The sequence below is a fragment of the Lampetra fluviatilis genome, chromosome 5 (genome assembly GCF_964198595.1).
Source record: "Lampetra fluviatilis chromosome 5, kcLamFluv1.1, whole genome shotgun sequence".
NCBI lineage: Eukaryota > Metazoa > Chordata > Hyperoartia > Petromyzontiformes > Petromyzontidae > Lampetra > Lampetra fluviatilis.
In genome coordinates, this window is record NC_136279.1 from 6286660 (window position 1) to 6301653 (window position 14994).

General features: G+C 42.8%; 1 protein-coding gene and 3 non-coding genes across 4 annotated transcripts in view; 3 read left to right on the forward strand and 1 right to left on the reverse strand.

Annotated features, from left to right (window-relative positions):
- The window catches only part of LOC144932471 (cytohesin-3), a 57775-nt gene extending 52479 nt beyond the window's left edge, over positions 1-5296 (reverse strand). The window contains exon 1 of the mRNA XM_078856574.1: positions 5012-5296. Coding sequence (XP_078712700.1) covers positions 5012-5033 — 22 coding nt within the window. The 5' untranslated portion in view covers positions 5034-5296. The remainder of the gene's footprint in view (positions 1-5011) is intronic.
- A 5877-nt stretch (positions 5297-11173) lies between these two features.
- Positions 11174-11245, forward strand: TRNAW-CCA (transfer RNA tryptophan (anticodon CCA)). The gene has a single exon. It is a non-coding gene; the product is annotated as a tRNA-Trp (tRNA).
- An 837-nt stretch (positions 11246-12082) lies between these two features.
- On the forward strand, positions 12083-12154 carry TRNAW-CCA (transfer RNA tryptophan (anticodon CCA)). Its single transcript has one exon. It is a non-coding gene; the product is annotated as a tRNA-Trp (tRNA).
- Positions 12155-13006: 852 nt separating this feature from the next.
- On the forward strand, positions 13007-13078 carry TRNAW-CCA (transfer RNA tryptophan (anticodon CCA)). Its single transcript has one exon. It is a non-coding gene; the product is annotated as a tRNA-Trp (tRNA).
- The last annotated feature ends 1916 nt before the right edge of the window (positions 13079-14994 follow it).

A 14994-nucleotide genomic window follows, 5' to 3' on the forward strand; every position in this document is an offset into this window, starting at 1 on the left:
ACTAAGCTCAGTGTTGATTTGAAGCTTTCGTGACTGCAGGAATCCATACTCTTTGGTACTTTCGGTAAAGTCACGTACCTACGTACCTACGTGACTTTACCGAAAGAACCAAAGAGTATAAGCTCAGTGTGTATCACTGCAGCAAATATGTATGGAACGGAGCTCATCTCAGCAAGTAATCCTCAAGTCGGAGAGAAAAATCCACATTCCTGTAGCGGGAGCCAACACTAACCCACAGAGACAACCAACCACCGTCGACTTCCCATGGATTGAATCTCATTTCGATGACCACAAAGAGCCGATGCGATGAGTCAACCTTCAACCTTGGCCAAATAAAATTATGGCTCAGAAATTATTAATTGTATCACTTTCCTTTAACAGACATACAAAATACAGTACACAGAGTAACTTTTACGCATACATACACGATCTGACCAAAAAAATAATAATTATGAATGACCTATAGTAGATTGTGAATATTTCCCAACAACATTTGACTTCGACTTTGTTAAAATACTGTACAGTGAAAAGCAGGGCAATGATATAGAATAACATCATTTGACCATGTTTAGGTTAACAAAAATGATTGTTCCACTCCATAAAAAAAAATTTCAGAATGGGTTTTGCACCCATACGTGGGGGGAAACGGGTAAGAGAAACTGTAGGTACGGGATAATTGTGTGCTTAAAATGCAACCTGTAAAGTACAGCTCTTTTCAGTACACTTAACCACGCTGGTAAATATGGGTTGGGGAATGGAAATGTCAAATAACCAGCTGTAAGTCTGGTTGATGTTAATCAATGCTACCATGGCATATTCTCGCCCATGTTCTTCACTTGTTAAAATGGTATTTGATTACACACACCCTCAATATTTTAAAACGTTTATTTCTACAAGTGAAAATTACCACTTGGCACCTACTACGCTCTGTTTCCTAACATTCGCGATCTCAAATTGCCCCTTCATTTAAAGTGCTACATTTGATCTAATAGAAGGAACTCAACAGTGGATCTCACAATAAATGTTTTAACATCAGAGGAATAATTATCAGTGTGAAAATTATACAAGGCAGTGTTGAAAATCACACATCATTAAACATTTCACCAATGTGAAGTCTAACATCATCCAAATGTAAAACATTACATTCTATAAACTACTGCACAGTATTTAGATAAAGCATGTACTAGATAATGTGTTGCACGTGTAAGTTATGTTATCACACAACAATGAATAAATGCTGGATTTATATATAAAAACGGAAATGTGGCATTAAAATCACTGTTATTGATCATATCCATATTCTCCACACTTAATACAATTTGAAAATGCCATTCATTGATTGAAAACGTTAATCTACAGCAGGATAAGAGCTCATGCGGTGGAGCAATGGTGCAGTCATTGGTGCGCCACTATGCTATTACTAGGTTGTTGGGGGCGCCTATGGCGCCCCCCAACACCACAACCTGCAGCATCCCCGAACAACCACAGCCTGCGGCGGCCCCGAACAACCACAGCGTGCGGCGCCCCCCAACAGACTGGTCAACAACCACAGCGTGCGGTGGCCCCCAACAGACTGGTCAAGTAAATTCTTACGATCCATTCGCACAGCGTGCGGTGGGCATTCATCCAGCAGTGGATTTAAGCACAAAAAAAATTGCAGTACTAATGTAATGGACCGAGCACGGCTCTGCCTCAGGGCAGCAGTGGAGGGAGTGCGTCTGGCGCCCTCACGGCAGCAGTGGAGACAGCACGGCTCTCCCTGCGGGCAGCAGTGGACAGAGCACGGCTCTCCCTCAGGGCAGCAGTGGAGAGAGCGCGTCTGGCTCCCTCACGGCAGCAGTGGAGACAGCGCAGCTCTCCCTCAAGCCAGCAGTGGCGAGCAGGGGGGTCCCTCAGGGCAGCAGTGGACGGAGCACGGCTCTGCCTCACTCTCATTCACCCGTCTCCTCACTCTCACACACCCGTCTGTTGCTCGCGGTCACGTGACGCACTTCAACCAATCGGGGGGCGTACATGTTTGGGAGGGGCTCACCTCTGCTTGGCTGCTTGCTCGCGGTCACGTGACTCACTTCAACCAATCCGTGCCGCGTTAATCACAGGCACAGAATGAAATAAATAATGACAGATCTGGGCTATTATATATTAGGATACCAGTCTCCCGAGTTCGATTCCCTGCCACAACTAATAGCAGTGGCGACTGATATACGAACCCATCCTGTCACTACCATGGAGTGTGGAGGACCTCCATCCAGCAGTGGATTGGCGGAGGTTTGTACATCATTCTTATTTATATTAAGAGCTCATTGTGACCCAGAAAGAAAATACAAGGTCCACGGAACAATATAAGGTTACAACCTATAAATCCCTAACACGAGTAAATAAACATTTATTATAGGAAATGAATCACGAGAATTAGTCAAAAATGGCAGCACTTAGCAATAAGATTGAGGGTCTGTGCAAGTCCACCTTGGCACAGCGGCTAAGGGAATTCAATCGTGTGTCATTAGCAGAAATGGCAATGTTGAAGCCCATTCACATTGCACTATCGTACGGTGCCCGTTAAGGACTTTATAGTTACCCGGAATGCCAAAGACCACCCATCATATTGTGAATTGCACGTGGACGATAGAAATTCACCTATTTACTGCTCACTCACTGTCAGAGAAAACTGGAATCCAAAATTGGTCACAGGTGAAAAGGCATGGCACAGAAGTTTAACCCAGCGCTGCAGAACAAGAATGATCAAAGCCAAGGTCTGAAATACAATCTCAGAAATGAATGGGCCCTATGTGGCTGTTAGGGCTGTAATTTGAAAAGTGAGGGCAAATGTCTGGACTTTCATAAACAGTATAACATGCACTCCAGTACACCAGAACTTACATTCAGTTCCTTTATAAAAGCCATGTGAAAAAAACTAAAACAAGAAGTCTCCAGGTAGAGTTGAGTTAATGTTGGAGAAGAGCAAGTGATGTGTATAGAGGACAAAGCATATAATAGGAGGGATTTTTGTCATTATAAACATATTATAAATTACCCCAATCTAATAACATGATTTACAAAATACTGCAGCCTTATTTTGTCCATTGCACAGCACCCTGTCTTGTAGATGGACAAGGGTGCCCTTGCCAATAACAGTGCAACCCGAGCAGTATTCGGTTTAACAAGCCTGACTTGTCGATAAGACCATGAAGATTTGAACTGGTCCAGTGTTCTCGTCGAAACCAAAGCTGCTCGGTAACATTCGTTTACTGAGCCCATAAGCTGCAGGAAAACGCACATTTTTTTATGATTACAGTATCTGGAAATACGAACGGATGTTGGTTAACTGTATTGCCGAGGTGATAAATCGCCCAAAAACTACAACTTCTACCCACATTGGGCGGTGCCCGTTTTTGCGGTTAAGAGCCTTAAATACCGCGTACCACCTTCACATGGCAGGGCCCAAACACCATCCTCAATTCAACAGCCATTTAAATATTCCCTTCAAGACAATTCAGCCTCACCAAAGTGGTGCTCAATTTACAGACCGCATTGCGATGGTGATAATGAATTGACAAGGATACAATTACTCGCATTGACAATATTGGTGACAACGGTAAAACGGATGCCGTACAATTTGATCCATTTACATATATACACCCCACTGATTTATAACGACCCCCTTTACTTTCATCTCAACAGGTGATTAAATATGTGAGAAAAGCGATGGGCCCATATCTCATAGTGCAAAGTGTTAAAAAATTTAGTAAGCGAGATTGGTGGGAGACGTGGAAAAGCTTTGAAGTAAGATGTAGCTTTCTTGAGCATTTCTCTCTTTCATTTTATCGTGGGGGTTATATACGACTGTGTCACAACGTGAATATTCCCGGCAGATGCTGTACACCACATCAATGCATGGATAATTCAACAGCGTTGATAGCACACACCTATCGGATTAGGATGCACCACCACCACCAACTTATTCTCTAAAAACTGAGGGGAAAAGCCTCTTTTACAATCCAGAGAACATAGTCATTATGGCAACCCAGAAGCAAAATCCGAAATCCAATCAGGAACATGACACATTGGATTGTTTCTGGGTGGCGACGAGACGGCAATGTAGTACAGCAAGTCATTGTTGAATCCATCTGTACGTCGATTTTAGTTGTCAGCCCTTCGTACGCGTGGTGGGTTATATGCGGGTAACTTTAGATTCCCTCCCACACGAAGTTAGACACCCATGGGATTTCATGGGGGGAAAAAAATCCCAATTACCAGCAGGATTCTCTTGCAAAGGACTGTTTGCTATAAATAATGGGAATTGTTATCACAATACTTGGACTATTAAGAAGCCAAGCAGCAAATGAGCCTGGATAGTGCTTGAATGGGCGACAACCACGCATAAAACAATAAACTCGAACACATTCGTCAAGAACAATGTGGCCTTAAAATAAAACACACATGGCAGAAGGCAACGACGTTTCGGTCAACGACCCTTCTTCATCACAGCACCACTGCCAACGCAGCATCACCAAATATGCACAAAGCCGATTGCCGCAGGCCCCATGGCAAGTAGCAGAGGGGAGTGGGAGCAAAGAAGCACATTGTTGTACCGTACTTCTATGCGCCTATATTTACTGCATCCATCTCCGCATTCGCCAGCGTGACGATGACCACCACTGCCTGCCCCACAAGCAACGGAGTGGGGAGGCCTTCATCCAGCAGTGGATTGACGAAACGTGACGGTGGATTGACAATGCGTGCACACACACGTCTAGTTTATACGGTATTGTGTAATGCAATAGCCCCGTAAGCTGACAACGGATATAACGGTGACCGTGACACACACACACCCAAATGCCACACCGGCTCCATCCGCCCTCACAATCCATTCCCCGGAGTGAGGGCTTCATCATCACCAACCACCCACAGTCTCCATCATCCTCTTGCCGCTGCTGCCAAAGCCACTGTGGAAGAAGTGAACGAACGAAGATCGGCAAGAGCGGCCCGGCACACGCACACACACCCTTACCGAAGCCGTCAGCCTCCTCCATGCTTCTTGGGAGACAGCGTCCCGTGTCTTCACCCAACCACCACCACCAACCGCGACCACCGCCTTATCGGTCTGTCGGCGTCACCCTTACAGAGCCCTCCGTCCAACGCTGCTGCTGCTGCTGATGGATCAAGTGAGAGCGCCCAGGGATCAAGACACGCGCGGAGCTCAAGAAGAGACGACGGGGGGTGGCGTGGTGTGGTGGGGGAGAGAAAGACGCAGCGCAGATCGTGGGAGTCTCGCACGGCGCTTTGCCTCCTACTGGCGGAGTGGGGCGCCAGGCGGAGACGGCGCCAGACCCATACGCCTCGTGCGTTAGAAATAAGAGAGGGTGGGCGTGGCAGCCGGAAGGGAGGGGGGGGCGGGGTTAATTTATGTTAATTAGCCAATGAAGGCGTGGCTAATTAACAACGTTGAGCAATAGGAGGTTGAGGGGTGGGGGGTATTTTTCGATTTAAAGCTTTCGTGACTGCAGGGATTCATATTCTTGGTTGTTTCGGTAAAGTCACGTAGAAGGGAAATAATATTATTTTATTATTTCCCTTCTACGTGATATTTATATATATAATATATGTATATTATTTTATTATTTCCATTCTGCGTGACTTTACCAAAAGAACCAAGAATATGGGTGGGGGGGGGGGTAATTATGACGTTGAGCCTCGTGTTTATTTTAATGAGGGTTCGAGCCGGGTAATGTTTATATCCGTAATAAGAGGTTTTTGTGGGGGTTAGATCGCGTAAAATATAAATGTTGTGTCGACACGGCCAATTAGTTAAGGTTTGTCGCGTAAAACAAAACGTGTTCAATTCGTTACCAGTTCAGCAGGTCGTGTGTTGGAGTAGTAAAACCCATTTATACAACGACCAGCATCGTCAGGCGACAGCCACGGCGTTGGGCAGGACGAGGCTCGCTTGTCGGCGAGACATCGACACTTCCACGTGGTCTCAAAGCGCACGTGGCCTGTGGCACATGCGTATTGGGCAGGGCAAAGGAGGAAATGCCTGTAGCATATGTTGTAAAGGGGCCCTAAATAAATAAATAAACACGTAAATATTAAAACACAAATAGTAAAGTAATTGTATATTTTAATTTGCTATACAGTCAGGTAATACGACAAATCGCTAACCTTAAACACCCAGTCGTTCATAAAAGTCGAAGGCGGTATAGTACTATAGTAATAGAGCAAGTGCAGAACCACTGAACCGGAACTGATAGATTGAAAGCAATTCGCGTGTAACATTTGTAGCTACTTTTGCTGCTAGGATAATCCGGCACTGCAAGGAGGCCAGAATCAGAATATTTATTTATCCTGGAGGAATCCGATGAGCTATGAAGCTCTTTAAAAACACACACATGTCCAGTGGGGGCGGGTAAGAACGTTACGACAACAAACAGTACAACAACACGACGGGAGTGCAAATTGCAAGAAAGGTAAACAAATCAGTCAAACACGTACAAATAAAACTAAACCATCCCCATCCTACCAGACAGAGCGATGTGTAATGTGTATTTAATGAGAGGCGGGGGTCACTCGAGTTTGTTAATTGGGGGGGGGGGGGAGGTTGCGATTGTATGTTTATTATCAGAATCAAAATATTTATTTTGATTCCGATGAGCTATGAAGCTTTTTTTTAATAAGAGGGGTCGAGGCGGGGTCGCGTTGATACGTTGAGGGGTCGTGCTTGCATCAGGGTTCTTGTGAGCGACAATTGTTGCTCATTAACGAGGGGCGCCGGATGATGAAAGTCTGTCTCAGCGAGTTCCCATTTGCGAGTGACGAGGAGGTAGTGCAGCCACCCCTGTTAATTAAATCTCAATTAATATGCTCCGTTGCTGTGCGTTGTGGGTGACTGCACGTGGATAAACAGACAAGGGTGCCGTACAGCGTGGTCCAAATGTCTTGTGATTCCCCCCCCCCCCCCATTGAATTCTCTAAAACGTAATGGGTTTAAAAAAACAAACAGAAATGAATATGTAAAGGAACAAAAATGTTAGGGGTCAATTAATTTGGGGGGGGGGGTGGTGGCGGTCACAATCCATCTGGACCACCCTGTACACTCTATCAGCCCACGTGAATTATGATTGATATGATTAATGATCATGATTAATTTTACGAGAGAGGAACGTCATGTTTACAAATACGATTCGGGATAAGTGTCCCTTGGTTATGGATAACGGGGACTGGAGGAGACATTCTTAAACCTTCCGTGCAAAATTCATGGAAACTTATCACCTTATACAGACTTTCCGATTGCTAAATGTGCGTCACCACCAATTCATAAGGGGGGGGGGTGGTGTGGGAGTGCCTGAAAGGAGGCAGCTTTGAGGAATGTTTCGTGTTTCTCATGTCATCTCATGGTCAAATAAAGGGAAGTGAGGGGAGAAGGCTTCCGAAATGTAGGGGGGAAGCACTGTTTGCTGTGTGAGGGAGCTTTGGCTGAGGAGGATGGATAGGAAACCAAACATTTGAAGTGTACATTTTAAGTGTACGTTGTAAGTGTTGATTCTAATCTCAGAATCACATCTTTTAAAACACGTTTACACCCATTGGAGTACATTTTGAGTACATCTCCAGTGTACTGATTGCACTGTACTGTGTATATGAACACTATTAATACGTTTCGATTTAAAGCTTTCGTGACTGCAGGGATTCATAGTCTTGGTTCTTTCAGTAAAGTCACGTAGAAGGGAAATAATAAAATAATAAAAATAAAACAATAAAATTATCACGACGTTTCGATTGCAACACTGATGATGATTGCTTGTGTTGCAATCGAAATGTCATGAGAATTTTATTGTTTTATTTTTATTATTGTATTATTTTCCTTCTACGTGACTTTACCGAAAGAACCAGGAATATACTATTAATACGGTTAGCTACGTACGGTGGGAAAGAAGTGCAAGTTCAACGTACATATTACATTTGTTCAACGTACATATTACATTTGTGTGTGTACATTTTCATTCAAGTTTTAAATCGAATTTTTTTTATTCCCCGCACCTCCGATTAGGACGGTCGGCTACGTACGGTGGGAAAGAAGTTCAATATACATCCATAAAATTTTAGATTTTTACAGGTAAAATAAAGTGGGCTTCTACCTCACGTGCCCACGGTTAGTCGAGCACTCAGGTTCATCGTTTTGCGTCCTCAGTCTGCCAACTTGAGGGGCGACACTCACCAACCTCACCTGGCCAACATCCATACCCCTCCTGCACATATTTTAGTTGGTTCCTATACCATCTTTGCTCAGCATCTTTATAGACATACGACACAAATTCAAGTTGTATTGGGATGAACGCTTCGTCCAAAGCAGGACTTTTAAGTGATTCAATTTGCACAGAGGTTGTGTGCTTTTTGCAAATGTTTGCGTATTGCTTTAAACTCGTGGTTTGCCGGCCCGCACTATTCTTCTGTTTTTACCACGGCGGTTTTATAATCATTTACAGATATGTAAAAAAAACAGGACGATTTGATTAGTTGGCTGCTGCTATAAATTCCCACATATGATAAGCCACTTCGATGAGCCATCATGTCTGGCCAGGTCGCCTTTGAAAAATAGCTCACATCACAGTGGGCTTTAACTGGTACTGTAAAATAATAAATTGAAGTCGTTCGTGATCTGATCCCATCTGTGAAGGATAAGATCCCTGACATGCAATACCCCGGCATCTATAAACCAAGCTGTGTCTGCGGCAGTAGTTACATTGGGGAAACTAAGCGACATGTCTCGGACCGTGCTCGTGAACACAAGGCAGATCTGAAACACGGGAGGACCAAAACTTCAGCCGTGGCTGATCATTGTTTAAATGCTGTTGGCTCACACGAAATTGATTTCTCTAAGACGAAGGTACTTTGCAAGCCCACTGGCTATCAACAAAGATTCGTTCATGAAGCCATCCATATATACGGACACAATTTCAACCGAGAGGATGGGTACAAACTCATCAATCATTGCCACCTCCCGATGTTAGTTTTGTTTGACTAAAGATGGGACAAGCAATTCCAGTTCCACCGGTGTCACCCCTGCATTGGGCGTACCACAAGTTGTTTGCGTCTACCTTTTTCTTGATTCTACGATTTCACATTAACATAACCATCTCTGCTTGTCCTGATCCCAGGCCACTTGCGCCTCGCCCACTTCGTTCTGATACGCGTGGGCTATGCCCATTTTAAACCTTTAAAACAGCTTGCCTTTCGTGGATTCCCCCACCCTTTTCCACCTAATGACAGTCGCTTGTGTTGCGATCGAAACGTCGTAGTTAATTTTTTTCTAACCCATCAACGTGACTTTACCGAAATACCCAAAGAATATGAAATCGTTGTGTTGTGTTTTGTAAACGTGAAAGACCTGGGCTACTTTTCGATTTAAAGCTTTCGTGACTGCAGGGATTCATCTTCTTTCGGTAAAGTCACGTAGAATGGAAATAATAAAATAATAAAAATAATTCTCACGACGTTTCGGCTGCTTGCGTTGTGGCCGAAACGTCGTGAGAATTATTTTTTATTATGTTTTATTTTATTTATTTTAATATTTCCATTCTACGTGACTTTACCGAAAGAACCAAGAAGACCTGGGCTACTCTCGAGTGCCCCTGGCGGTGTTAGGAGGTAGGTGTCCCACACATTTCAGCGACAGCTTGTCAATGTGTCTGACAAGAGAAGCGTTAGCATCTGGAGGATGGCTGCACGCGTTAGAGTTTGAGTTCTTGGATGCGTGATGGCACGTGAGAGTGAGGAGCGGTGACCCAAGCAATATCCAGTTCGATTCCCGCTCACGACCAACAACAGTGGTGAATGAATATCTGTTTTTCGGTTTTTTCGGTAAAGTCACGTAGGTAAAATAATTAAAATTAATAAAAGTAAAATAAAAATAAAATTAAAATCACGACGTTTCGGAGGCAACACAAGCTTTCGTCTTCAAGTGATACAGCTATCGTGCTGTGACGGTTTCACCTGAAGACGGAAGCTTGTGTTGTCTCCGAAACGTCGTGATTTTTATTTTATTTTTTATTTTACTTTTATTAATTTTAATTTTTTACCTACGTGACTTTACCGAAAAAACCTAAGAATATGAATCCTTGCAGTCACGAAAGCTTCAAATCTAGAATGAATATCTGATTCGGTTCTGGGTCTCCCTAGGTCGACTCATACGCAAGTGTACGCATTGTGGGTTAACCCCCCTCCCCCTTCCATGCATACGTACTAAATGGATGGCCCACTAACGTGCACAGGAGCTTTTTAAAAATGACGAACGCTATCGGAGCCTTCTTCCCCTGGCTGCTTCCATGAATAGATTACTTTGAAGGCATAAAGTTAATTTGATTAATGTATGCTTTCAATGGCACGCGGCTTTACGATGTTAATACGAGACAGAAATACATTCAAGGTTAATTTGGTATGTTCAGTGACTGTAAAAGAACACTTTAGTGACCATTAAATAAATAAATCCAGATATTCTCAATCTACCAACGAATGAAGAGTCACGACGGACACATTTCCCCCCCCATACTTCACTACGCTGGGCAGTGCTCCTCATAAAAACGATATTGTTCATCCACTGATGGATGATGGCCTCTGGTTATCGGCCACACGACCGACTGCGATGTTAGCCGTGGACGGGAATAAGACGAGGATCTGTGCGTTCATAGTGCAGCGTGCTAACCACTGTGCCACCGCTTCACCTAGCGTTGCCACCTTTTCAAAACCCGGACATATGATATATGTCTTCGCCTCAAACTTGTGCAAAACAACATTCAAGACAACACGAGCAGATCTTGGTTTAAAACAAATATAATCCCCGAATACAGGTGCCAGTTCCCGGGCCAAAAACAAATTCCCGGACTATCCGGATCAAACCGGGGCAGGTGGCAACCATAGCTTCACCAATGAGTGAACAACTGAGCCTATTGCTTCTAGATTTGAAGCTTTCGTGACTGCAAGGGTGCATACTCTTAGGTTTGTCGGTAAAGTCACATAGGTAAAAAAAATAGAAATAATAGAAACGTCGGGATACATTATTTTATTTCTATTATTTCTATTATTTTTTATTTTTACCTACGTGACTTTACCGAAAACCTAAGAGTATGAGCCTATTGATCACAAAAGCCAGCGAGGATTGCATCAGACGCATACAAGAGACCTCGTGGCGCAACGGTAGCGCGTCTGACTCCAGATCAGAAGGTTGCGTGTTCAAATCACGTCGAGGTCATGTATTTTTTGTAGAAATTTTTTTGATCAAACATTTCTGCAGCTGCTTATTCCGTGACTATTTAAAAACATTCCTGCGGAGGGAGCTGGTAGGAACGTTGGGTTGCTCGGTCAAAGGCCAGGGTCAACGACGGCATGGTGTATTCAATTTTTATCGGGTGAAGTAACTCGGGAGGATGTGCACGGCTGAGATGAAGCGATGGGATTCCTGCACTCGAGGGATGATCGGTCGCAATGTTCTGAGGCTTTCTTCTGGTGGGCGATGTATAACGGCGAATACTTTGTGACGAGTTCATAAAAAATACTTGCGAATCAAACCAATTTTTGAACGGTTTCACCACATACTGTACTGAATTTAGAAAGTAAAAAAAATATCAATTTCTCTCTCCAAACATTTCATGAAGCAGTACTCTTAGCTTTGAAAATCGATATGCATTAACAATATATTTTGTATTGGCTGCCAACCACTTATATTCGTACAGTTGGCAAGTATTTATAATACAGCTCATCAAAAGACCGAGCAAGTGGTCAAATTCAATAAGCCCCCAATGGCAGGGCCATAGACCCATAGATCCCAACTCCCGATGATCTCGTTAGAAAACTGCAAAGGCAGATAAAAAAAACCGTGGGAACTGGACTCCGACTTAGAGGCACCAGAAAGGCAATAAAGTAACTTATGCCACATTCCCACGGTCACTTTGAAGCACAGAAAGTTGCATACACCGCAACTATTGGCATATGGCAAACGTCATAAAACCTCTGTGTTGTTCAATGATTGTCTATTTTAGCGACCACGTTAATCACACAAACCACGGGAGATAGCATCAATCGTACAAGAGGCCTCGTGGCGCAACGGTAGCGCGTCTGACTCCAGATCAGAAGGTTGCGTGTTCAAATCACGTCGGGGTCAAGTCGTTTTATTATTTTATTTGGGTCACTTGTTTTCTTAAACAAATTACTTCCCGAGCCATGGATTCCTCACTGTAATTATGATTACGAACACACTGGGATATTTAAAAAAAGGTAACTACCCTGCTCTTGATATGTTGACGGCATGTCTCACATGTCAAACAAATTAATCAAGACATATTTAGTTGTTTAACTTGTGGAGGATCCGCGATTATATTTACAATGTGTAATATTTGAATGATAGAAAGTGACGCTGCGTTGTGACCTTGTGGGGGCAACGGTAGCCCGTCTGGCTTGAGAGTAGCAGAGTTGCGTGTGCAATTCAAGTCGAGATTACTTGTGTGTCCAGGAAATTACCACTTAAGGGATATTTATTTCACTGTACTGATGATGACAAACAGGTATGATATTATGAAAACCAGAATGTTCGCTTGACACTGTCTGTAGGTCTGTCAATAAATTAAGCCATTTTGTGTTCTAGATTTGAAGTTTTCGTGACTGCAAGGATCCATACTTTTTTATTTTTTCGGTAAAGTCACGGAGGTAAAAAATAACATAAATTAAAATGAAAACAACTAAATTTAATCACGACGTTTTGGAAGCAAGACGGAGGCTTGTGTTGCTTTGAAGACGGAGGCTTGTGTTGTTTTGAAGACGGAGGCTTGTGTTGCTTCCGAAACGTCGTGATTTAATTTAGTTGTTTTCATTTAAATTTATTTTATTTTTTACCTTCCGTGACTTTACCGAAAAAAAAAGTATGGATCCATTTTATGTTATCGTAATTTAAATATCACAAGCCACAGCTTCTATACAAGGTTAATAGTGAATTATAAACAACAACCTTAACAGCGAAGACCTCGTGGCGCAACGGTAGCGTGTCTGACTCCAGATCAGAAGGTTGCGTGTTCAAATCACGTCGAGGTCATATGAATTTAAACATGTGCGTGCATGTTTTTTTTTCTCTCACGCTGTTATGCTGAATGAATAATGCACTGTACCACCAATATACTATGAAATGACAAATGTTCTCTTGGCACAATGGCAAGTGTGTCTGAAAAAAAATCTAAACATTTTCTGTTCAAGTCGATTGAGTGCCAATCTTTATGGGTTTGGCTCTGTTTTTCCACATCTATATTGGAGATTTAGTAAATATTTAATTTTCGATTTAAAGCTTTCGTGACTGCAGGGATTCATCTTCTTGGTTCTTTCGCTAAAGTCACGTAGAAGGGGCAGAAACGTCGTGAGAATTGTATTTTATAATGTTTAATTTTTATTATTTTATTGTTTCCCTTCTACGTGACTTTACCGAAAGAACCAAGAAAATATTTAATTACGAGGCCAAGTGGTATCGTTAAAGACATGGAATTGTGTTTTTTGCAAAAATATAGAATAATTCATAAAATAAATTCTCGCTTGCATCCATCAAGTGAGTTTTAAAGCCGCAGTTGCACGATAATATGTGGGGGAGCTGCGGCGGGGTGCTTTGCGCACTCTGCAATGTGAACCTGGAGACCTGAGTTGGATCCCAGCCACAGCCAACATCAGTGGTGATATCTGAACTAGTTCTGCCCCCCACCACCACCTACCTCCACTGACCAGCTTGAAGTATGGTAAAGTACTCATATGACAGGCACGGCGTGGGGCCTTTGACAAATGACTGTAAATCATAATAATAGTGGTGAAACTATTATTACACGCTTTAATTTAACTCGCTCTCTGTTGTTGTCGTTGTTGTATCCTCAAATCTTGTAACTCATTTTTTACCCACTTCCCAATGTGGTATTGACTGCAAACTTGGTATACTTATGTCATACTGATGACAATACTATATTCTAGCATAAAAAATACAAAACACATATTTTTAAAACATTCTTTTTTATATGTTATGTTTCGGCTTGACTCTAATTGTCCACGGTCAACTGACGTTGGCTGTAAATGACCACGGTCCCTTACGTTGTGGCAAGCTTCGTGGAGTTCTTCCATTACTAGTACGGTACTTTTCATTAAAGCGTGTTTTTAAAAAAAGTTTTTCAAAATAGTACTTATTTATTTATCTGTGACCTGGTCGATTTGTAACTTTTCCTCTATGTGGCTTGGATCTTCATATTAACCGAGAATTTGGTTGATAATCGGACGGGTACAGACGGAGCGACGACAGATGGGCTCTCAGACAAATTGTCCCCAGCATCGGCATAGGCAGTCCGGATAGGAGACTGTGTCTGGCCCTCTATTCTGTGGACATACAAATGAAGGGCACCAAACTTTTATCGCACTTGCATTTTATATGCCATGCAAAGAGAGTCAATTAAATGTCAAATTTGAATCGTCAAAATTGGAATAAGTCAAATGAAGTTTAAAAAAATGTGAATTTAAACAGCTTTTTGCATTCACTAGTGACTTCGCTGAGATCAACTCGCCATAATTGAGAAATCAGTTTTAATCATGGGTGACTGCCCAGATTCTAACTCAATAAGCAGAAATTTTGCAGAAAATAATTGTAAGTGATGAAAACAATGGATGATGATGGCGATAATGACGTTTTTTGTTACTTCTGAAGCTATCGCCAATCGCTGCTATCAAGGCAGCTTCATCATCAGCAGCAATAATCAATCCACTGCTGGATGAAGGCCTCCCTCAAGCCATCACCATCTCTCACGGTCTTGTGATATAACAAAGTGGCTTACTAAGACAGGAACCCAGAGCTCGGCAAGAATGGGTATCATGATTCAGAAAAAGAATACATTGCTGATATATGACGGCATCAACGGCATGGTTCTGATGACATCTTGACATTGACCTGGTAATGAAATTCACCTTCACTGCACCTGTCACGTGTGTGGC